Below are 23,605 nucleotides of genomic sequence, written 5' to 3'. Positions count from 1 at the left end.
GGAGGGGGAACAAATGGGTCACCTTCTGGCTAAATTGGCACACTCACACCAAACATTGCCTTCAATTGGTGCCATGAGAAAGCAGGACAGCCTAATAGTTAACTCCCCAGAGCAGATTATGGCTGAACTGGTTAATTATTACTCGACTCTATATCAGTCCAAACAGACTTACTCAGGAGGCATTGCTTAATTACAGAATACAGATAATAATTATGTAAGGGATATCCCACTGCCATCTGCAGCCTCACAGAAACTTTTGGATGCTCCTCTGACAGTGGAGGAATTACAGATGGCAACCAAAGGTGCCTGGGGAAGATGGGATACTAACAGAGGTGTATAGGTTTTATGCTGCTGACACGCTACCTCACTTAAGGTCTTTAATGAGGTGAGAACTAACCAAAGCCTCCCTCCATCTATGACTAAGGCTAATATTATATTGCTGTTAAAATTCGAAAAGGATCCCCTGACCAAGCTGGCTTTATGCCCCAAAAATCTACTGCCATTAATCTAGGCAGATTGTTTCTTAATCTACAGTCTCAGGCAAATAATGGGGGAGATAGGTCATTGCTGTCACTTGACACGCATAAAGCATTTGACAGTATTGAGTGGGACTACTTGTGGGCTATAATGCACAGGGTTTTATCTCCTGGGTTCAACTATTATATCAAGCCCCTAAGGTGGTTATTAGGGAGGCGGCCAGAATTTCCTCCGGCTCCACTCCTATTTGACATCGCAATAGAGCCTACGGCAGCGCTTATTAGGTCAAATGCAAATATAAGTGGTTTTCAATATTGCTCTCTTCATAAAAAATGTTTGTTATACGCGGATGACACTATGCTGCTGTTGGGAGACATCACCCTCCCCCTCTTTAGTAGCGGCCAATATACCCATCTCCGCTTCTTTTAAATATTTGGACATAGATAACGGTTTAAGGTTGAACTGGATGGACTTGTGTCTTTTATCAACCTGACTATGTAACTATGTATAACCACCTGCCCTCTGAATTATATCCACCTTAACCTAGTACCTCTTCTTACTAGATTTCGGGATAAGGTTAAGGTGTGGCCTAGGCTTAAGATGTCCTTCGTAGGATGGACCAGTCTCGCAAAGTTGGTCCTTATGCCCAAATTATTGTATATATTTCATAACTCCCCGATGGTCATCCCTTTGAAGATGTTCTGCATTATTAATTCAATCTTTAGCACCCTCATTTGGCAGTCTAAAAACACCAGGGTGAAATTGGAACAATTTCAGCAGCCCAAGGATGTTTGAGGGCTTGCTCTGCCCAACCCTTGGCTATATTATTTATCATCACAAATGCAACATTTAGCATGAGCCATGTGTCCTGCTACGAAGACGGGGAAGGCAATGAAGACCCCTACACTAGATTACTTACAAAGACAGTGGGCACGGCGGAAATAGCAAGTGGTCTAAAGGCGCTGCCTTTCAGCAAATCGAATAAACTTTAGCCCTTATGCAAAAAACCTGGAACAAGGTCAGACAGTTGCAACAGGTCACGGGATTTACGAGGTTTAGTCCTATCTGGGATAACAATCGCTATTCAGAGATAGCTTTTTTACAGTATGGTGCAAGGTGGAAACGCTACAGAATCACACATTTACACCTTATTCTCTCCAACGGGGTGCTTTGCTCTTTCTCTGAACTACGAGACATGTTCCATCTCCCTAAACTGGATGCAGTTTTATATACAGCTCCATCCTACGGTGAAAACACAGAGGAGAGTAGATCTCTGGGTACAATCGCCCACTCCAGTGTTTAATTACATGCATGAGGTGGTCACTTATAAGGTATTTAAAACTAACTGCTATTCTATGTTACTGAATAGTTTCCTTCGGGACCACCCTATTAGTGTGACCTCTTGCTGGAAAAGAGATGTTGGGGTCTTCGAGGAAGAGCAGTGGGAGGAGGCCCTTCTAGCAGTCCAACAGTGCTCTCTGAACGTATCTCACCATTTCTCTCAACTGTATCTGCACCTTAGGGTGTATTACACATCTGCTAGATTGTACCCTATGGGAAGGAGGGAAAGCTCTGTCTGCACAAGGTGCAGCAGAGATCACAATAAATTTAATTCACCATATGTGGCAGTGCCCAAAGTTGCATCTGTATTGGAAGCGAATTATAAGTACAATAACTGCCGACCAGCCACCGTCGTTATATGGCGACAGATCGGCTCTCCTACGCAAATTGGCTCGTGCTGGTGCGATAGCTGGCACACGCTCATGACGCTGCACGATGCGGGAGCGTGCCCGCTGGTTGTGCGGACTCGATGTCTGCCGGGGATTAGTGCAGAGGGGGAACGGGGAACTGCCTTTGTAAACAAGGTGATTCCCCGTTGCAACATGAATATGGGATCTACTGTTCCCAGTTATCAGGAACAATGATCTCTGTCATGCTCCAGTAAGCCCATCCCCCCTACAGTTAGAACACACCTAGGGAACACATTTAACCCCTTGATTGCTCCCTAGTGTTAACCCCTTCCCTGCCAGTGACATTTACACAGTAATCAGTGGCTATTTATAGCACAGATCACTGTATAAATGTCAATGGTCCCAAAAAAATGCCATAAATCTATCCCCTATTTGTAGATGCTATAACTTTTGCACAAACCAATCAATATATTGCGATTTTTTTTTTTTACCAAAAATATGTAGAAGAATATATATATCGGCCTAAACTGATGAATAAAGTATTTTTTTTATATATTTTTTTTTGGAAATGTATTATAGCAAAAAGTAAAAAAAAAAAAAAATTTTCAAAATTGTCGCTCTTTGTTTATAGCGCAAAAAATAAAAACCACAGAGGTGTTCAAATACCACCAAAAGAAAGCTCTATTTGTGGTAAAAAAAGGACATCAGTTTTGTTTGGGTACAACATAACAAGACCGCGCAATTGTCAGTTAAAGCGCCGCAGTGCCGTATCGCAAAAAATTGCCTGGTCATTAAGAGGGCAAATCTTTCCAGGGCTGAAGTGGTTAAATAAGGTCTTTCGGGTCCATCTGCCTGAGGAACCAAAACAATGCTTGTTGGGAATTTTGTGTGATCTCCCAGTAGAGGATATTCCAAAACGAGCCATAGCCAGGGCACTGTTCCAGGCCTGCAAGCTGATATTAGGACATTGGACATCCACCAACCCCCCTATAGTGAATAGGATAGCTCAAATGGGAGATACCCTTAGACTAGAAAAATATATATTCCAGCATAGGGGGAGCTTTGGTATATTTGATAAACTTTGGGCCCCGTGGTTGGATACACTGGGTCTGGCTCAGGGGGACCTGATCATAGACTGTCTGCTGATTGGTAGGGGGTGAAGATTTGTTTATCTTGTTGCAGTCTAGGTGAGGAGAGACATAATTGGCTGTATTATCAAGTGTTGATTTTTGTGTATTCTGGTGAATGAATGCATTGTATTGCTGTTGATCAAACATTCTTGGAGTATTGTACTGTTTATTTTATACTACTGATGTGCATATGCCCTGGAATTTGTACTGGCTGTGCACAATGTTTAATAAAGTTCTGTGGTATACAAAAAAAAAACTTTGCACAGTTTAAAGCGGGGGTTCACCCACACCGCCAAAAAAAAAAATATTAAAAGCCAGCAGCTACAAATACTGCAGCTGCTGACTTTTAATACATGGCCACTTACCTGTCCCAGGGTCCAGCGATGTCGGCAGGGGACGCCGAGAACCCGCTCGGTTCTCGGCGGCTGCCGCCGCCATCCTAGGTGAGGGAATCAGGAAGTGAAGCATTGCGGCTTCACTTCCCGGTTCCCTACTGCGCATGCGCGAATTGCGCTGCGCGTCTCTAGTGGTCCCCGCTCTCTCCTGGGAGCTGTGTGTTCCCAGCAGACAGTGCGGTCGGGACGGGAAGAGGCATAGACTCCCATGGGAGTCTATGCCGGAAGTGGGTGCAAATACCTGTCTTAGACAGATATCTGCACCCCCCTCCCCCCTGAAAGGTGCCAAATGTGACACCGGAGGGGGGGAGGGTTCCGAAAAGCGGAAGTTCCATTTTTGTGTGGAACTCCGCTTTAAAATGATTGTAAGGGTTTGTTTTTTTGTTTTTGTTTTTTTTTTAAATAACAAACATATCATACTTACCTCCACTGTGCAGCTCGTTTTGCACAGAGTCTTCTGGGGTCCCTCGGCGGCTCTCGCGGCTCCTCCCCACATCTGATAACCCCCTAAGAGAAGCGCTCTCCCGGGGGGTTACCCTGCAGGTGACTCCTTAGTCCATAGCCGCCGAATGTATGACTCGGCCCCACCCCCCCAGCACCAGCGTCATTGGATTTGATTAGCTGCGCTGCTATCAATCTATCCAATCAAGACACGAGACACCAGCTAGTGCTGGTGTGCTCATTCCCGGGCGGAGAAAGATCGGGTTGAGGTAAGTAAAATGGGGGCTCGGGGGGGCTGTAGCACCACAGAAGGTTTTGCACCTTAATGCATAGAATGCATTAAGGTGAAAAACCATGAGGGTTTACAACATCTTTAAGGTTGAACCGCTTCTCCTCCAACTTCATTCAGTGGCCGTGTGTCTTCCTGAGTGACCTGAAACTGAATAGTTTCCTTCCAATGCTGGATTCACCAATAAATATTTGTATATCGCTATCATATCCCCACTTAAGCATTTGTTCTCCGCGAAAAATAAGTTTAATGTTTATTATTGTTCCTCATAACTGAGATCCTCCAACCCTCTTATTAGTTTTGTTGCTCTTCTCTGAACTATCTCTAGTTCAAGCACATCCCTTCTGAGGGCTGGAGACTAGAACTGAACGGCATAATCATAGCTTTATATACAGTATGTGGTTGGGTGTGGCAACACATTACATTTATGTACACTTATACTACTACTAATTTTTGATCAATTCACTTTTGTTTATATTTTTATTGTTTTTCTTTTAGTTTTTTTTTTTTTATCAATTGGGTCTAGCACAGTGATTTTTGGTTTTGATTATGCTCAAGGTGTGGCCGAACCAGAGTTTTGTAAAGTGGTAGAATTATAGTTTTACTTCTTGAGTAAACACCCTTTTAAATGCATACAAATATTCTAGTGGCCTTGCTTGCAGCTGCTTGGCATTGCATGCTATTGCTGAGTCTGTCATAAACTAGGACCACAGATCTTTTTCAATCCCTGTTTTCCCCAGAGGTTCTCCGCCTAGCATGTAGCTTGCATTCATATTTTTAGCCCACAAGTGCATTACTTTACATTTCACTACATAAAACCTCATTTGTCATGTGTTTGCCCACCCCTCCATTTTATCAAGGTCTTCCTGTAGAGTTGCTATATCCTGTTGTGAGGTTATTATCCTGCTTAGCTTTGTATCATCAGAAATCTCTGAGATTGAACTATTTATCCCAACCTCTATATCATTTATGAACAAGTTAAACAGGATCGGTCCCAGAACAGAGCCCTGGGGTACCCCACTTATAAGTGCAGACCATTCAGAAGATACGCTATTTATCACCACCTGTGGAGGCACCCCTGTAACCAGTTGTCTTTGCAGGTACATACACTTTCGTCAAAGGCAACAGATCTCAATTTGTGAATTATGCGTTTATTGAGCACCATGTCAAATGCTTCCAGATTACAGCTCACTTCCTCATAGAATGTTATAAGGTTGGTCTAGCAAGAATGGTCTTCCATAAATCCACACTGGTTGCTACTAATGATACTATTTTTATCTGCAAATTTCTAGTCCCTTATCATCCCCTCCAATAGTTTACAAACTATTGATGTTAGGCTGCTGGCCTGTAGTTTCTAGGTATGTATCTCAGCCCCTTCTTGAATATTGGTAACACAAATTATAGTCTTTTGGTATTTATGATATGGTACATTGCAGGAGTGCATTCAGAGGGTACTGATCAATAGCATGTTTTCTAAATGGTCTGGAGTTGTGAGTGGGGTGCCCCAGAGCTCTCTCCTGGGACCAGTTCTGTTTAACCTTGATCATAACTGATATAGAGGTTTGAATAAATAATAAAACAGGATATAGAAACTGTACAAAAATACCTTGAAAACAAAATGTAATGTATTTGGGAGCTAAATGTATGCTAAAAATATGCATGCAAGTTACACACTAGGGGAGAACCTCTAGGGGAATCGACAATGAAAACTAGCATGCATTAAAAAGGGTATTTACTCAACAGATAAAACTTTAATTCTACCACTCTATAACAGTTCTGGTCAGGAAGGATGTTCTGGAACTGGGGAGAGTCAGGAGAAGGGCAAGAAAGCTAATAAGAGGACTGGAGGACCTCGGTTATGAGGAATGACTACAGACATTAAACCTATTCTCCCTGGAGGAGCAATACTTAATATATTTTTTTAACAAAAGTCCTAAAAGTCCACATAATCTTGTATGAACTTTTGGGACGTTTGTGAAAACAAATTTTTTGGGGTTTTCCACACTGAGTTGCTTGAATTATGAAATGTATTATAAGTTTTAATTTATAATTGTATAGCACGGCACTGATTGTATTAAACGTCTTGCTGCATTCATTTTCAAAATTACCTTTTTTTTCAGTTTAAACATTTGATATGTTTTCTATTGTAAATAAAATATGGGTTTATGAGATTTGGAAATCATTGTATTCTGTTTTTATGTAAATTTTGCACATCGTCTAAACTTTTTTGGAATTGGGGATGTGTTTTAATGAGAATCAAACCCTACACCACCCAAAACAGATGCATTTTTTAATATCTGATTTGATATTGTTAGCAGTTGCTAATATGACTGATTCACAGAGTATGTAACATAAAATGTATACATATGCTTTAATGTGTGTGTCTGTGAGAAATACAACATATAACGGAACTTGTCTGTTCCCACAAAGTTGTCTATGAACACCTGCTTTTAGGATCCTGTTCCCACATTATAAAACATGCTCTTGGCAGCAAGACAAAGAATATTTTACTCAGTGACATTTTAGTGTGTTGTATCCAAGGAAAGCAAACACGTATTTACACAGCTGTAATATCTGCATTGTTGCTCTTTTTTTCCAAATTTCTTTAATGGGCACAGTAGCTGTGACCATTAGACACCACCATTGGTATCTCTTCATGCTCCTATGTTCCATGTTCATGCTCCTGTGATCCATGTGATCATGCTTCTACATGAACATCTTAACGAGTCACATAGACAGCTATGTTTTCCAGTTACATTAATTTTCCACATACACTTTGCCTACAATATGTTTTTGTTCAGGAAAAGAACTGTCAGCTTTACCAGTACATAAAAAGTGCATGGTTGACACATTCAGTAGTGTCACCTTTTTATATAAGAAGTATATTAGTAATTCCCTGGAGTCTTCCTGCAGAGCAGGAAGTAAACTGTTGCAGTACAAAGGGAAAATTGTAAATATATCTCAATGCCATAGATCCCATATACATCAACAAGGGCAAATTCCAGTACTAATCATCAACAAGGGGAAACTCCAGTATTAATCATCAGCTTTAACAATAAGCCTAGCTTCACATTGGTGCGATTTGACATGTCGAATTGGCACGTCAAATTGGCACTGTTCGATTTGCTGCTGTGCCAACATTGTGGCGCCGCACCAATTCCCAAAAGTAATGTGATTTGTATAGACATCTGTGCAGGGACCCCGAACAGATGTCTGTCAAATCACCCCCCGAAGTCGGACTGCATTGTCGGGTTGAAATTTCTAACCCACAGCAATGTGAACTTAGGCTCAATCCTGGAATTGGTTTCAATGCAGAGCTACACCAGATTTTTCACTCTCCAGCTTTAGCAAATCAACCCCTTGGATAGTGACAACCTTGTGTACAGTGTCTCCCTTTCTGTCCACCAACCAAGTTATGTGATTATTAGAACACAAACCCAAACCGTAATGTGAGTTTCATGGCAGAATACTTTTTGCATTATATGCAGAGCTAACACTGAAATTCACAATTCAGTGATGTTTTGCTGCTGGATTTTCCCAAAGTGTTGACCTGCCAAGGTAAAAATAGGAGAATAAACGCGCATTCCACCGATTGTTGGTGCTTGGGTTGCACATGACATGTCTTGGTATATATGACCTGTCAGTACTGTTTTTTTTTGTGTCAATCTTTTTTATTAAGATTTTAAACAACACGATAAGACATTGTTGGGTAGCACAAAATAGTAAAAAATAGAGCTGTCAACATAGGTAATATACAATGAAGAAAATTGGTGAAAATAATAGATTAATAGATGGAAGATGATAAGGGTTTTGCTATGAACCCATGGACAGTCCATAAGTAGGTGTGAGAAGCAACATCAAAGTGGTCGACCAAGTGAAACCTCTATGATACCAAACAGTGGAGTTGTATCTCTATCCAGATATCATAGGGGAAAAAGAGCAAATCCTTGCCAGTAACCTTAAAACGAGAATAAAGGTCCAACTTTAGGGCCAACAATGCATCATATAATGCAAAAATAAAACGGGAGAAAAAAGGGGAGGGGAATAAGGAGAAAATGTAAAAAATAAACAAAAGAAGACAAAGAAAGAAAAAGGTGAGCGGCAGTACTGTTTTTAAAAGATAACTAAAGCCAAGAACAGAAATGAAATTTATTGCAACTCAAAACCCTTATTATTATTTACAAAACCAAAATAAAGTGGAATCCATATGTAGCATTTGTGACCTAGAATTTAAAGACAGAGGTTAGGACGCACATAAGAAACATGTCTAACAGCATCCCACCTACCCAGTTTCTTGATAAAGGCTTTATCCAACCTGGCAGCTTCTGTTGCAGAGCCAATACGGAAAGAATAAGAGTTTTAGTGAAATTTGACCATCCCAAGATGAACAAAATATTTTTAAGAACTGCATTGAACTGAAACTGCGTCAGTGGGGAACTATCCTTGTGAATAAGAAATTTTTTGAAAAATCTGGGTTTATGCTGAACAAACCTCTGAAAGAAAACTATGGGATGAATAGAAATGTTCCCAAAATGGGGAAGGGTAAACCATATGCCCTTGCCTAATTGATCCGTTTTGAATTTCCTGATAAAAAAACTAACAGAATCATCAGAAATAATTACATGGCTAAACTGAAGCCCTGTAAAACCCATTTTGTTCCTAGGGATGAGCTCCGAGATTCGTAAGGCCCCAAAAAAAGCAAGAGTAAATGCTGCCTGAAACAAAAATGATTCATATGCCGAATACATACTGAATTAGTAGCACCCCACAACTCACCCAGTAGATAGAGAGAAATAGGCCTTCTATCAACTGGGGTTAAGTTGACTCTCCTGTACCCTTTTAACCACTTGCCGACTGCCCGCCATCACATTAAAGAGGTCCTGTCATGCTTTTTTTCTATTACAAGGGATGTTTACATTCCTTGTAATAGAAATAAAAGTGACCCAAAATTTTTTTTTTAAAAGACAGTGTAAAAATAAAAAAGTAAAATAAAAAAATTGTAACGCGCCCCGTCTCGCTGAGCTCGCGTGCAGAAGCGAACGCATACGTAAGTCGCTCCCGCATATGGAAACAGTGTTCAACCACACATGTGAAAAGAAAAACACAAAATGCCTGAGGAGCTTAACAGCAGAGAGCGATTTGGGGGACAGGCAGTTTACTGCAACCGAATCTCCTTTGTTGTCAATATGAATAACTAAACGTTTATTCCTAAAACATTCTCCCCAGATTTCTAAGGCTACCACTACTGGAAAGAGTTCCAGGAGTACGATAATCTTAGTGGCCTTGTTACTTATCCAAAACTGGCCACACATCACAGCACCAATGGTTTGGCCATATAGCCGCAAAACCCTTATATCCTGCTGCATCAATATATAATTTGTAGTCACTTGAGAAAATAAATTCTTCCTGGAAAAAAGACTGCCCATTGAAACCATCTAAGAAGCATGACCACACCAACAAATCCTCTTTCAGGTCTGCAGTAAGTCTAATATGGGAAAATGGGGATTTATAAACCGACAATGCCATGTACAACTGCCTAGAAAATATCCTGCCTACAGGCATAATTTTTGTTGCGAACAAAAAAAAAAAAAACAAAGCAAATTTTTTAAATGCTCTAATTTGGTAGCTGCCAATCTTAATTCCATCAAGGACGTATCTATTTGAATACCCAAAAATTTAATGGAAGATGAAGGCAAAATAGTTTTTTCTTGGGCAAGTGGAATACAAAAAAATTCTGCAATAGTAAAAAACAAACGCAATATATTCAAACAATGGGAAGAAATTGTCTAAATAATTAATTACATCGTTGCCAGACTCAAAAGCAATGACCCAATGTAAAAAAGTTGATAATTTCTAGAAATATGCACAGGATAAAGAGCACCCTATCAGAAGACACATGTCGTAATAGTAGCAGCCTTCAAAGAAAATACCCAATGAGCAAAAAGCTTCAGGGGATATGGGCAGGAGCCTGAATGTGGCTTTAATGTCTGCCTTGGCCATAAGGGCCCCAACACCAAACTGCCTAATTTTCCCTATGGCTTCTTCAAACGAGCTGTAGGATACAGATGCAGGTGCACAATCAATGTCAACGTTTAAAGAACTCCCTTTGGGAAATGAAAGGTGGTGGATTAACACCACCCCTAGCGGCGAAATTCTAAAGTTGGGAAAAGGTGGGGAACTAAAAGGGTCAGCCATATGCCATCACTAATTTTTTTAGCCAATTTCTCCCTGACTATGTAAGGATAAACATCCACTGACTTTAAATTACCCACCACCTTACATCCTAAACCATAAAATTTAGGCAAAACAAAACCATTGGTAAAACCATCAGTTATGAGCAGAGCCGTCTCCCTGTCTGGATATCTGTCCAGCCATGGGCGCATATTTGCTATTTTCACCGGAGTAAATGCTTTTGGACAAGGTTTCGCGATGTGCTTGGCTAGCGGCATTAGCCCTGTTAAAACATTTCACAACCGGGTGATTATGTATTCAAGGAAAAATAATGACGTATTTTTACATGAAAGTTGCATAAATACCTGAATCTTTTTAACTGCATACATAGTAGCATCCACACTGTAAGCAAATCAGAGCTTTGTTGCTTTGAATAAAGCTGTTGGTCAAAAGTTTGAGCATGCCTAAAGACACCTTTTACCTTGCCCATGCAGAGCAGAACAATAGTGTCTTTGTAAAGGTCATTCCTGAACCTCACCTGTGCTCTTTCACAGATCCTTAATTTCTGCAGCCTTTGGCTGTATTGGTGACACAGGGAGATGCTCCCCCACACCCCTGGTCATTTGATAGTTCTCGGTTCTAGCAATAGACTGCTAGGCTTGGTCACCATCACAGGGGAGCTGGTCACATCTTCCTCTATACCTGAGAGTGTTGAGTAATCTCACCTTCTGCAGAGAAGAAAGGAGATGCAAGGACGCACAGGTAAGGTGAGCATTAGGGAGTGGAAGATACTCTTTACAGAGACTATGTCACTTTTCCTGCATGGGCAAGGTGACTGTTACGTTAAAGAAAAAGTTAGCAAAATTATGATCGTATTGTCAAGTCACAAGGTGGGAGCAGTTTGGTGACCAACCTAAATCACTTAAAGCCCAAATAAACTTTCAATTAAAATCAGCCTAATACATTACATGTGAATAAAAACAAAAGGTGTACAAAGTGTTATAGGGCGTACACACGGTCGGACTTTGTTCGGACATTCCGACAACAAAATCCTAGGATTTTTTCCGACGGATGTTGGCTCAAACTTGTCTTGCATACACACGGTCACACAAAGTTGTCGGAAAATCCAATCGTTCTGAACGCGGTGATGTAAAACACGTACGTCGGGACTATGAACAGGGCAGTGGCCAATAGCTTTCATCTCTTTATTTATTCTGAGCATGCGTGGCACTTTGTCCGTCGGATTTGTGTACACACGATCGGAAATTCCGACATTGGATTTTGTTGTCGGAAAATTTTATCTCCTGCTCTCCAACTTTGTGTGTCGGAAAATCCAATGGAAAATGTCCGATGGAGCCCACACACGGTCGGAATTTCCGACAACACGCTCCGATCGGACATTTTCCATCGGAAAATCCGACCGTGTGTACGGGGCATTACAGTTCGCTTTTTTTGCAAAGTACCCAAAGCTTGGAAAAAAAAGCCTGTGCTACATGAGCATGTTGCAGATAAAGACACTCACTCTCTATATGGAAGCAATGATCTCTCTGAAGAGGTCCATGATCCCCCCATGCTGAGTCGGGGGGGAGGGGCGTGCTGGAGCTTTGCTGACAGCTCTGCAATCAGCAAAGTTCATGCTTCTTGCTAAAGAGCACTAACTGTGACTCAGCAGACAATGAAGGATACGGTTAATTCCTCTTTACAGTATATGTGAACCCACCTTTTAAAACAATCCATTCAAAATAGGAATGAAAGGCAAAACATTTGTTAGATTTAAAGAAAACCTTATAAGCACTTTTTCCCTTTTATAAGTGATCACATACCCTCTTTTCACAGCTGCGTAAGGCCCTCAGGTAGGAGAAACAGCAGCACCCTGATCTTCCCAGTGAATGGCTGGCCAGGGACAGCATGTCAGCAGAAGTCTGATCATTGACAGAGAGGCTGAGTTCCAGCACAGCTAGAAAACTGACCATGCTGTGCTCTCATGCCTAGTGTGGTCAGTTTTTAATAGAAAACCAGGGGGACTGGCAAGAACCAGGGATTTCACAGAAAGGAAGCAATGCAAAGAGAATTTGGATACTTTTTCATTTGAAATGTTGGGTTTACATATTCTTTAACTTGAAAAATACAAAGGGTGAAATGGTCTATCTTTTAGGTGTGTTTTGAGAGTTATTAATCCTATATGATTTTTTTTTATTGTTGTCTGTGTCCCTGCTGGGCTGATTTTCCCCCTGTATTTGTCCTGCTGACTGATGACATGATCACATGGACTGAAAGTGAGGGAAAATCACTGGAACGGGAATAGAGGGGAAACCTTCTAATTGGGAAATTTGTTGAAGTGACAGTTGTCTAAGAGGGGATTTCTCTTACTTTGTAACAATTTCCTTGTGTACACTATACTTTTTTTTCTGCAGGATGCAGTCTGCAAATGATGGTCATAAGCACCCTAGATCTCAAACCTTGCCGATAATACGAGCCAAAAATGCACTTTCTAATCCCAAGCTACTACAGATAATAGAGCTTACCACTTCAATATCAAGTAAGTACATAAATTATAGAAATCAAGGCATCATATTTTTTTACACTAAAGATTTTTAATGAACCTCTGTCCTTCATGTACATTTTTATTAAGGTATTGTGAGCCTATGCACATTCTCCCTTTGAGCTCCACAATGGTAATGGGTTGGCAGAGATACGAATACATACACATCTTTGTTTCCACAGGCTTGGCAGAATCTTATCACATACACACATATGGGCTGGTGTGCTGTAAATATCAGTACAGCATATTAGTCCCGCTTTGATTTTCACTGCAGACTGAAACCAATTATCCCAAATCCATGCATGTCTTTTTTTCAATTAGTTTAGTTCTTAAAGTGATACTAAACACACACTGTTTAATTTACATTATCCCTTCCCTTTCTGTATATGGATGATGGCACTGTAATTATTTTAATAAAAAATCTAAGTACCTTTTTCCCAATCAGTATACAGCTGTCACGTGACCCAGATTTTTCCCAGCTTGTCTATAGAAAACCATAAGCAGGAGGAGCTTCTAGTCCTCTGCTGCTGGTCACATGTTAAAAAAAAAACAGCCTTCAGGATACAGCAAAATAAATAATTAATAACAATAAACTGTTATAAATTGTCATAAAAATATTTTTTTCTCTAAATAATATTGTTATATTTTAGCAATAACACGGTGTGGGTGGATTTCTGCCAGTCACAGGCTGTTTCACGCCCCCCAGGCTGTGTCTTAGAATAATAGGAAGGTGAAGACTCCATCGATCAAAATGTAATATCCCACCCACGTTGTGTTTAGCTGGTCAGTGGGCATGAAGGATGAGGGTACGGAGTGGGCTGTCATTTACCACTGTGTATACACTCACATGTGTGCCTCTATAGTCACATGGGCTCCTCAGATGTGATAGGGAGGAAATGCTCAGCATAGAAATTCACTGAAAACTGAGAATGTGTAGAGCTGCCAACACTGCTCTGCAAAATCCCCAGCTGCATTGGGGTTATAATCAAAAGGAGGAGACAGAGAATAGCAGGATCCACCAGGTTCCTTGCAGAATACAGAAAACAAATCCCATAGTGACTGAGTGAGTATAAACAGCATGTAATACACAATTTATTGATAGTTTTTCATGATGTGGGTTTAATGACACTTTAACTTCATGTTCTCAGCAATATCAATTTATCACCTACAGGTAATTCTAATGAAACTGACATTGTGCACCACATTGACTTAGATGCCAATACTGCCACAGAAGTCTGTCTTACTGTTCTTGACCTGTTGTGCCTCTTCAACCAGTGCCACCAGGTAAACCAACTCCTCCTGCAAAGATTACCACCAGTATGATAAATGTTACATTGACCATTATACCTATAAAACACACTGGATATCCTTTATTTGATGTTAAATGTATTTTATTGCATTGTGTTTTCTTTTTCATTTCCAGAAGTTATTGCTTACTGACAGCCAAAGTGTTTTGATGAAGAAAGTCTTTGACACTCACCTTCTTTTCTTACAAATCAACCAGTCAGTAGCTGCTCTCCGCCATGTGTTTGCTGCTTTGCGGACGTTTGTGTGCAAGGTACCCTTAACATTTGCATACCTAAAGTGGAATTCTTGCCAAACAGTTCATTCACAAATAAAGTACTGTATAAATGTGTTAACTGGCTTACCTGCTGAAAAAATATATAATTTTGTTCAGCCAGTCTTTTCATCAACCCTGCAAACAACATAGCCAACCTATTAACCACACTCTTTGCCACTGCAGTAAAGTAAAACAGAATTGTCTTTGACCCACCTCCATCTTTCTGTTCGAAGAAGTCTCCACAGTTATGAAGAAGTCTGTCAGCAAGCTTCCAGTGTTAGACTGTTGGAGTCCTGCTGTGCAGGGGGTTATAGAAGCTAATGTAAAGAAAGATTCAGGCATTTGTATAAGCTATATTGAGGTAACTGGATTAAATGCTGGTCTTCTGCCTGGACTTCAACTTTAAAATGATCCCTTCTTAAAAAAAAAAACTGTTATAATTGTTAATAAATTACTAGCCACTACCAGTGACCAGTACAAACATTTCTTACAAGCAACCAGCACAAGTTACTGCAGCATTCCATTGCTAAATTGATAAATGCAGTCATATGCAGTCTGATACACAATAAAACAAAAAGGGGCACAAAGGCCTAGTTCATTATTCAATAACCATTTTATTTGAACAAAAGAGTGCCAATACCATACTCTATAATACACACAAGGTCCAGATCAAACTCAGATGTACACGCTGATGTATTTCGAATGGCCCCTCCCTCTTTTCCTGATGGTTGGCTGCGCGCCGGCCTCTTGTTGCTTGGTGATAGGCGCTGCATTCCATCTGCGATCTAAGGTGTACGGGGGCACCCTATTTCTGGATTTTGTGCGCTTGCGTTCCATGCTGGTTTGTCATGTGTTCTGGGAGGCATGCTGTCAGAAGCGCTTGCTGGTGGGGATATGTGGCCAGTGCGCAGGGAAGAATAGTACTTAATTGAGCTATGGCCTCAATAATTCTAGCATTGCAATGGCTGTATTATTGCTATATGGTTGCCATCTGATATTTGTACATCTGTTCATTACATCTTATAATCCTGCTGACATTTCTGGTTTAATATATGAGGTATTTGTGAAAACAATGATGATATGCTTCTGCTATCTATCACAGGGCTAGTGCATATAATTACAATGTTTCAACTCTGGTATATTACACATTCAGTTGCACTTTTTGTATGACTTAGGGAAGCCATCTTTGGATTCAATAGCCGTGCTCCCTGAGCAAATATAAAGGTGAGTTGACATGCAGATAAACTATGCTCTGAAGAAGGGGGCTTGTCCCTTGAAACCCATCAGCATGTACAGTCTGGGTCTTGGTGTATCATGTCCTTATCCTGACTTTTCTGCATTTGAGAGTTTTAGTATTATACACCTTTCTACCCTTGGCAATTTGCAAATATAGTATTGGCACTCTTTTGTTCAAATAAAATGATTATTGGGTAATGTGTGTAATCATGCATTGGCATGCTGTTTCTTGCAATTAATGAGTATTGATAAAATTATTTACAAAGTGAATCTAATAATCACAAAATCCATAATTACTTAATTAATTTCTGTGAAAACCAGAATATATACAGTATATACAGGTGCATTTAAAAAAATTTGAATATCATCAAAAAGTTAATTTATTTCAGTAATTAAATTCAAAAAGTGAAACTCATATATTTTATATAGATGCGTTACACACAGAGTGATATATTTCAGGCATTTCTTTTTTTTAATTTTGATTAATATGGCTTACTGCTAGTGAAAACCCAGAATTCAGTATCTCGGAAAAAATTGAATATTACTTATGACCAATAAAAAAGGATTTTTAATACAGAAATGTTGGCTTGCTGAAAAGTAAGTCTATGTACGGTATAGTATGCACTATACCAATACTTGTTTGGGGTTGCTTTTGCATGAAATACTGCTTCAGTGCGGCATGGAATGGAGGCAATCAGTTAATAAATTAACTTTTTGATAATATTCTAATTTTATGATATGCATCTGTAAACAGTATAAAAAGTGCTAAGTGCGATCTTCCAAAGTGCTTATATACAATAAATGAGTGTTGTGTTCCACAGCATATGCGATGAATAATGAATCCAAACAGTTCATAAACCTGATCTGCGGTTCTAACGTCCCCATGTGCAATAAAGCAAAAAAGTGTCCTTGTGCAAAGTCAATGTATCAAAGGTGCATTGTGTATCACCACCGTGCTTTAAAACAAAAGGATGGCCGCTTACCAAACATAGAGATATCACAAAGGGATCATGTGTGTTTAATCAGGAACACAGCCAAAAGTTGATTGCCGACCAGCCTCAGAGAGTGAATCTAGGCTCTCGTCACTCACAGACTTGCAGAGGCCCAGTGTTAAGTCCACAACCACACTTTCATAAATTCATAAATAATGCACTAGGCCTTTGCGCCCTTTTTGTTTTTGTGTGTCAGACAGATTCCCCAGTCTGAAGAGGGCTGTATTGGTGAAGTCTTTCCCGTTATACCAGGATAACTATGAAGAATGTTTATACTGACACTCATCTTGGTTCCAATCAGCACTCAGCACTTTGGTGTCAGTTCTGTGGTTTCATATGCAGCCCGGTGCCTGCAGATTGTTATATGGGGCAAGATCTTACCTGAGCTAGTTTATATAAAATTAGAAAAAATTTTTTTTTTTTTTGAAAGCCTATGGCGTGCAAAACACACCCAAAAACTTCACCCGGTGCATAAAAAATGTGCACACACATAAAGAGTGCTCACAAAAAAGTGCAACGGGTACACAAGACGTGCCAATTCCCTGATCCCCGGGGCGTTAGGCTCCAGACGGGGACAAAGGTACTTACTGTGGTCTATCTGGCCGGAACCAGACAGACCCCGTTCTCTGGAGGGCCTGTCGAAACAGGACCCACCCAAGTACTAGGTGGGGCTCCCCCGAAGGGAGACCCCATGAGAGAGGGCAAACTAAGCCAAAAGGCCATGTCCACCCCTTCCCAAGACTTTCAGGGCGCATCCTTACTCGTCACACAGTGGGACAAACGTGAAAAACAAGACGTGACAACACAGGGTTTCAATCAAAAATAAATAAAAAGTGGGGGAAGGGATAGTGGAGAGGAGAGTGAAAGAAGTGGCCATTGTATAAAACAATGACCAGGCCCTCCGGCCAGGAATAAAAAATTCCTCTGGTCCCAGCCAAAAGGCCCGGCCCAAGAGGCAGGTGCTAAAAAAAAAGCGTGTTATGGTGCAGTGACCGTGGTGCCTCAAATCAAAGTGACTGCCACTCACAGTGATTATTTGGCACCCCTGGACTGCCACTCCAGGGGCACATACTCCATAGGCTTTCAAGACCAACCCTGGCCCACAGCCTAGACCACAGCAGCCCCCACCGCAGACAGAAAAGGCATGAGGTTCAGGGAGCTTGGTGAGAGCCCTTGCCTCGAAGGCTCCACCGTCACTCCCATCACCCCTTCCAATTTCACATTCGGGTAAATGGATACTAGCCACTCCCCCCCTCCAGCAAAAGGGGAGTAAGCGTTCTCCTACCCAAATAACTGTCAGCAGCTAGAGCCACCACAATCCAGGCCAGAACGCCAGGGACCCAACCCTCCGGCCAGACCAAAATGCAGCACCCATCCCTACCAGGAGCACCCTTCCAGACAGCTCAGACTCAACCATTGGCCGGTCCCCAGTATACTGTCGGGCAACACGGCGTAGTCCCTGCTGAGTACCGCCCTTCCAGGTGCTATGACACCATTGGATTTGCTGGTCCTCCCCAACGAGAGTGACACAGCACCTCCTCTGGAAACTGATAAGAACAGATACTACACTTGATCTTAGCCAAAAGGCCGAGAAGCGATGCCTGCCCGGTGCCTGCAGATTGTTATATGGGGCAAGATCTTACCTGAGCTAGTTTATACAAAATTAGAAAAATGCTGTACACATAGAGAACATAGTGATTTGATACAAAGAAAAAGATGGTAACACCCATGGAGTGGTGGAACTTAAAAGGGAGGTTGAGTGTTGGAGAGGAGGTTAAGTGTGAAGGGCTTATTATAGGGGTTAGGTTTGGTGTTGTTTTTAGGTAGAGGAGGATTAGGTGTTAGGGTGTGCTTTAGCATAGGCATACTTTCTACTTTATGCATTGGTTCTCACAGCTGGAGTCTTGTGCTAAAATTAGCAGTTCCTGGTTACCAGCACTTAGAACAAATATATCAATTTGAGCTTTCCCCATCAGAATCCAGAGATACAAGGTCCATATACTGTAGGTAATCTTTTGGCGGATCAAGTAATACCACTGTTTAGCAAAATATGTTAAGGTTATAGAGCGAAAAACAGAGCTGTGATCTGAGGATGAGACCTTCACTGCAATGTCCCAGAGTAATTTACCAAGCCAGCAGATAGCTGAGCATTGTGCATCCATTGATTACTGAGTAACCTGCTTTACGAAAGCAGTTTTGCATTGTACACAGTGGGATGTACAACTACTGTATGATTCCTACAAAAGCCATTATTAATTTCACATCTTCAAAACAACCTCTCCACTTCAATCTTCAGCCAACTATGATTTTCTAAAATTGGTAAGAATTTCAAAAGCTGGTTCTCTTCATGTAATATCTTATTACTTGAAGTGTGTGATCTGTTTTTTTTTGCCTTTCCCGAAGTCTGCACACAGGTGTATGTCAAATTGTAGGCACCCCCTGTAAAAGAAGTTTAATTTTTGCTGAGATACTTTATAACACTTAGTACAGCTAAAGAAATGCAATGCTGAGATACATTCTAAAACTGTAAAGCTAAAGGCGTGCAGTAGGTGCTCCTTTTTTATACCAACACTAAGATTGCTCAGGTGATAATGATAATGAAGTTAGACCGTTCACCAATTATCAGTTTCTTCAAAACAAAGAGATATATGAAATTGAAACAGTTTGTAAAAATTGGCTGGCGTTTGAGTTTACATAATAATGCTTTCCTTCCAGTTCCCCAATGCATTCTTCCAGGGACAAGCTGACCTTTGTGGCCCGTTCTGCTATGAAGTTCTCAAATGCTGCAACCATCGCTCACGCTCTACTCAGAATGAAGCTTCGGCTCTTCTCTATTTTTTCATGAGGAAGAACTTTGAGTATAATAAACAGACGTCAATTGTCAGATCACATCTTCAGGTACAGTGGACATACAACTCCAAAGACTGTTGTTATGTTGTACATTTTTTATGTTTCTGCTAAAATGTGTGTCACAGAAAGCTGAGGTTGAAAAAATGAATATCGGTTTCTTGGCATCATTATGGAACAGATTCAAGTAATATTGTGTTAGCCTCTTCACAAACTGCATAGACCTGCCCACACATCATAGCAGAGCCACATATAGTAATTATACTGATATGCTTTCATATCATGAAGTTTCTTCCTCCTTCAAGGTCAGTGAACGCTTTTCAGGAAGCTGTAATACTCTGCCATCTGTGAATTCTTAAAGTAGAAATATAGGCAAAACAATTTTTTTCATTTTGGCTAGAGTAAGGGAGGGTAATAACCCCTGTCAGCCTTTTTGCCATCTTTGACCCATTGGGAAGATTTCCCTTCACTTCCTGTCCCATAGCCAAAACAGGAAGTGAGAGGAAATCCCTCAAGGGAATCGTTGGGGGGCTTCCAAGTCTCCAGAACTGGTGCCCCCATTGGAAGATTTCCCCTATATTACTTTTCTGGAGACAACCCAAAATTTAGGATTTTCTTTTCATTTCACTTTCAGTCATAGAGGTAAACAGGACAGATAGAGAGGGTGAATCTCCCTATTGGGGGCACAGACAGCAATAAAAACCTAATAACCATTCTAATCTCTCTCCACTCTGTCCAAAACTAAAAAAAAAAAGTTTGACTTTAGTTATAGTTTAAGGCTTTCATCATAGCATCTGATTCCTTACCTACCGTGCACAACATTGTCAGACATTTGAACACAAGCTAACATCTGTTTTTAATAGTTATTTATCACTAGAGAGATGGTATCTGTAATTCAGCACTACATTATGCTAACTGTGAACACATCTTGAAATAAAAAAATATAGGTAGCTCCTTTTTCATTAGGAGAGCTTAATTTGTTTTTCCGCATTCTCACTTGGTATGCTGTGGTATGCTGAAAGTGACTCTGTTTACAAAAAAAGAGAAAAAATCAGTCTGCAAAAGAAAAATTCTATACACAACGGAGAATGGAATCTTCCACATTTGATATGATACTTTTGGATATGCTGGATGTCTGTTTCTACCACTGGGAGCTGTGGTTCTACCTCCTGGCTGCTACATTGATATTGTGTTCCTGCAGCACTGATTTAGCAAGCTAATGATGTCATGGCCAGCAGGTAGAATCATAGCACACAGCAGGAGACACAGGTGTCCACCAAAACTGGAAGTGCTGGATGCTGAAGATTCTGGTGACTCTACAAGAAAGCGAAGGTACTATTTACCAGCATTGGGATAATAAGTATTCGTTTTTTTTACAGATTGATTTTATTTATTTTTTTAACTAGAGTCTTAGGGGTTCATTTATTAAAACTGGAAAGTGCAAAATCTGGTGCAGCTCTGCATAGAAGCCAAATGGCTTCCAGGTTTTTTTTGTCAAAGCTTAATTGAACAAGCTGGAATTAGAAGCTGATTATCTACCATGCACAGCTGCACCAGATTTTGCATTCTCTAGTTTTAGTAAATAAACCCCTTAAGATGACCACTCAATATACCATTTCATTAGATTTACATTCAACTATGTAGTGCAAGGGCCTGCCGGATTGCATACAAATTATAAATGTTTAAGTTTGACCTCATATTATGGTTTTGATAAATCTAAAGGGAAATTATACAAGATAATTGTATAATGTATGGCCAGCATTAGTCTTTTACAGATGGGGAGAAGTGGTCAAATCTAATATATTCTACATGTAGTTGGTGGTTAGATGCTTGGTGACGCTATAACCAGGACAGCCAAGCACAGTAATAATGCAGAAATAATTTGCAATGCAGGGCATTATGCACTGGTGTTCGGAAGGGACTCACAGCAGCTTAGTGGATAATGAATCTCACTATGGCATAATGAAAATGGTTGCAGTTACCCATTTCTTGTACTATATAGTGGGTTTCACTAACATGTGTGATGTGCAGGCAGAGAAACCCACTGTGTGCTTGTCTACTGGCAGTATGAAATTAGTTTGCAAAGAATTTATACTACTTTGCTTTAGTCGGGCTCTAAGTGGCAAAGAAAGGGAGTTTTTTTTTTAAATTGCATTGGAATCAAATGCAAGTAGGCTTAATGGAGTTAAAGCTGAAACACTACTGTCCATAAAGCCTAGTACTAATCAGTAGTTGTTTCCTATTGTGAAATTCATCTACAAACTACATCTTGCTTGTATTAACAGCTCATTAAAGCAGTAAGTCAACTGATTGCTGATGCGGGCATTGGAGGCTCTCGATTTCAACACTCTCTGGCAATAATCAACAACTTTGCTAATGGAGACAAGCAGATGAAGGTAATGTGATAAAACTCTTAAATAAATTAATAAAATACTGTAAATGATTTTTAAATACATGGTAAAATAAAATCATACTTGTTGATTTGTAAAATTGAAATATGTTATATGCAGTAAATGTTTCCCTATATCAGGTTTATGGTGTAAAAACTAGCTTGTGCAGAGGGCAAGAAGTACAAGAACACTAAATTAAGTCTGGCCTGGTGCCATTACTGTGTCTTTGGAGTGTAAATGTGACTTCAGAAGCTGGCCATTCAGATGTAATATCTCTTTATAGCAGCTGTAACACCTCAATGGATGGACTTTGCTGTTTAAATTTAAGTGGACATTGAAGGTGAATTATTAAAGCATAACTAAACTAAATCCCCCTATACTTTACAGCCAAGGAAGCTGCCATCTTAACCTCTGTTTGATCTGCAGTTGCCATGGTGCTACACAGGCGATCAGTTATGGCGCCAACCATTTGATGGCTTGATATTTTAGTTGCGAGCACAAGCAACTATGACAGTTATCATTTATGGCATGTCTTGAATGTAACTGTTTGGGGAATCAGTTATTTCATTGGGTTTAGTTCCACTTTAAGGCTTTATACATACAGATTGTGGCTATAAATCACTCTTAGCAAGAACTTGCAGGGACTGAGCTTTGAATATTTTCTTCTTCAAAAGCTTTAAAGTGGTTGTAAACACTTACCTGTACCCAGTGAAGTGGCTGACCGCAAGTTATACACAGAGATGAAACAGATCCTCCTACATAAGTTGTAACTTTTTTTTCTGCAGTCTTCTCTTGTCTACATCCATTGTCCATGATTTATAAAGCTTGTCTGAGCTGTCAGAAAGTGGGGTGGGGAGCTGAAATTACACTGCAGAGCTCAGTGAGGAGAGCTTTGACAGCTGATTGGAGGGACACGTCGTCCTTGACACGGCACATAGGAACAGAGCTGGGACTGTCAATCAGCTGGAGAACCCTCCCTTGTCACCATTTTTCTCTTGGTGTCAGTTAAACTTGTCAGAAGAGATTCATGCTGATAACAGAGGAATGAAGAAACAAACAGAAATGACACTTAGTGCTCCTAAGTGAGACAAGTACACACTATAGAAGGATATGCTTTGTTCATATTTTATGTCTGAGGTTTTTCAACCACTTTAACAAATAAATTACATTTTCATTTTGTCTTTGTGCATTTTTGTCAGCAAAGTTCTCAGAAAACAAGGTAGTATTCACTTTTGCCTTGCAGTGGTGGCACTGTATGAAGCTTGTGTAGCTTAAAGTGGTAATAAACCCAAAAATGCAATCTATTGCAGCTTACAATCATTAGATACTAGTTTTCTTTTTTCAGGCTTTTTCCCTCTGTTTTACCTGGTGATCTGACCAGCAACACACTGCCTGTATTAGAGCGCCTCCACACTGGGTGAATGAGCACAGTAGGAGAGACAG

At 40.4% G+C, this 23,605-nt stretch overlaps 1 protein-coding gene and 1 pseudogene across 5 annotated transcripts in view; one reads left to right on the top strand and one right to left on the bottom strand.

Annotated features, from left to right (window-relative positions):
- Window positions 1-23,605, top strand: part of DOCK10 (dedicator of cytokinesis 10) — a 428,377-nt gene that overhangs the window by 356,278 nt on the left and 48,494 nt on the right. For all 5 annotated transcript variants that reach the window (XM_073625969.1, XM_073625970.1, XM_073625967.1 and 2 more), the window contains exons 40-44: window positions 13,009-13,133; window positions 14,308-14,420; window positions 14,560-14,694; window positions 19,641-19,823; window positions 22,058-22,168. In XM_073625969.1, the coding sequence (XP_073482070.1) occupies window positions 13,009-13,133; window positions 14,308-14,420; window positions 14,560-14,694; window positions 19,641-19,823; window positions 22,058-22,168 (667 nt within the window). The remainder of the gene's footprint in view (window positions 1-13,008; window positions 13,134-14,307; window positions 14,421-14,559; window positions 14,695-19,640; window positions 19,824-22,057; window positions 22,169-23,605) is intronic.
- LOC141141891 (U2 spliceosomal RNA) lies at window positions 18,420-18,524 on the bottom strand (annotated as a pseudogene).

The sequence above is a fragment of the Aquarana catesbeiana genome, linkage group LG04 (genome assembly GCF_042186555.1).
Source record: "Aquarana catesbeiana isolate 2022-GZ linkage group LG04, ASM4218655v1, whole genome shotgun sequence".
Taxonomy (NCBI): domain Eukaryota; kingdom Metazoa; phylum Chordata; class Amphibia; order Anura; family Ranidae; genus Aquarana; species Aquarana catesbeiana.
The sequence above is the reverse complement of the archived record's forward strand: the minus strand, read 5'-3'. Positions and strand labels throughout refer to the sequence as shown.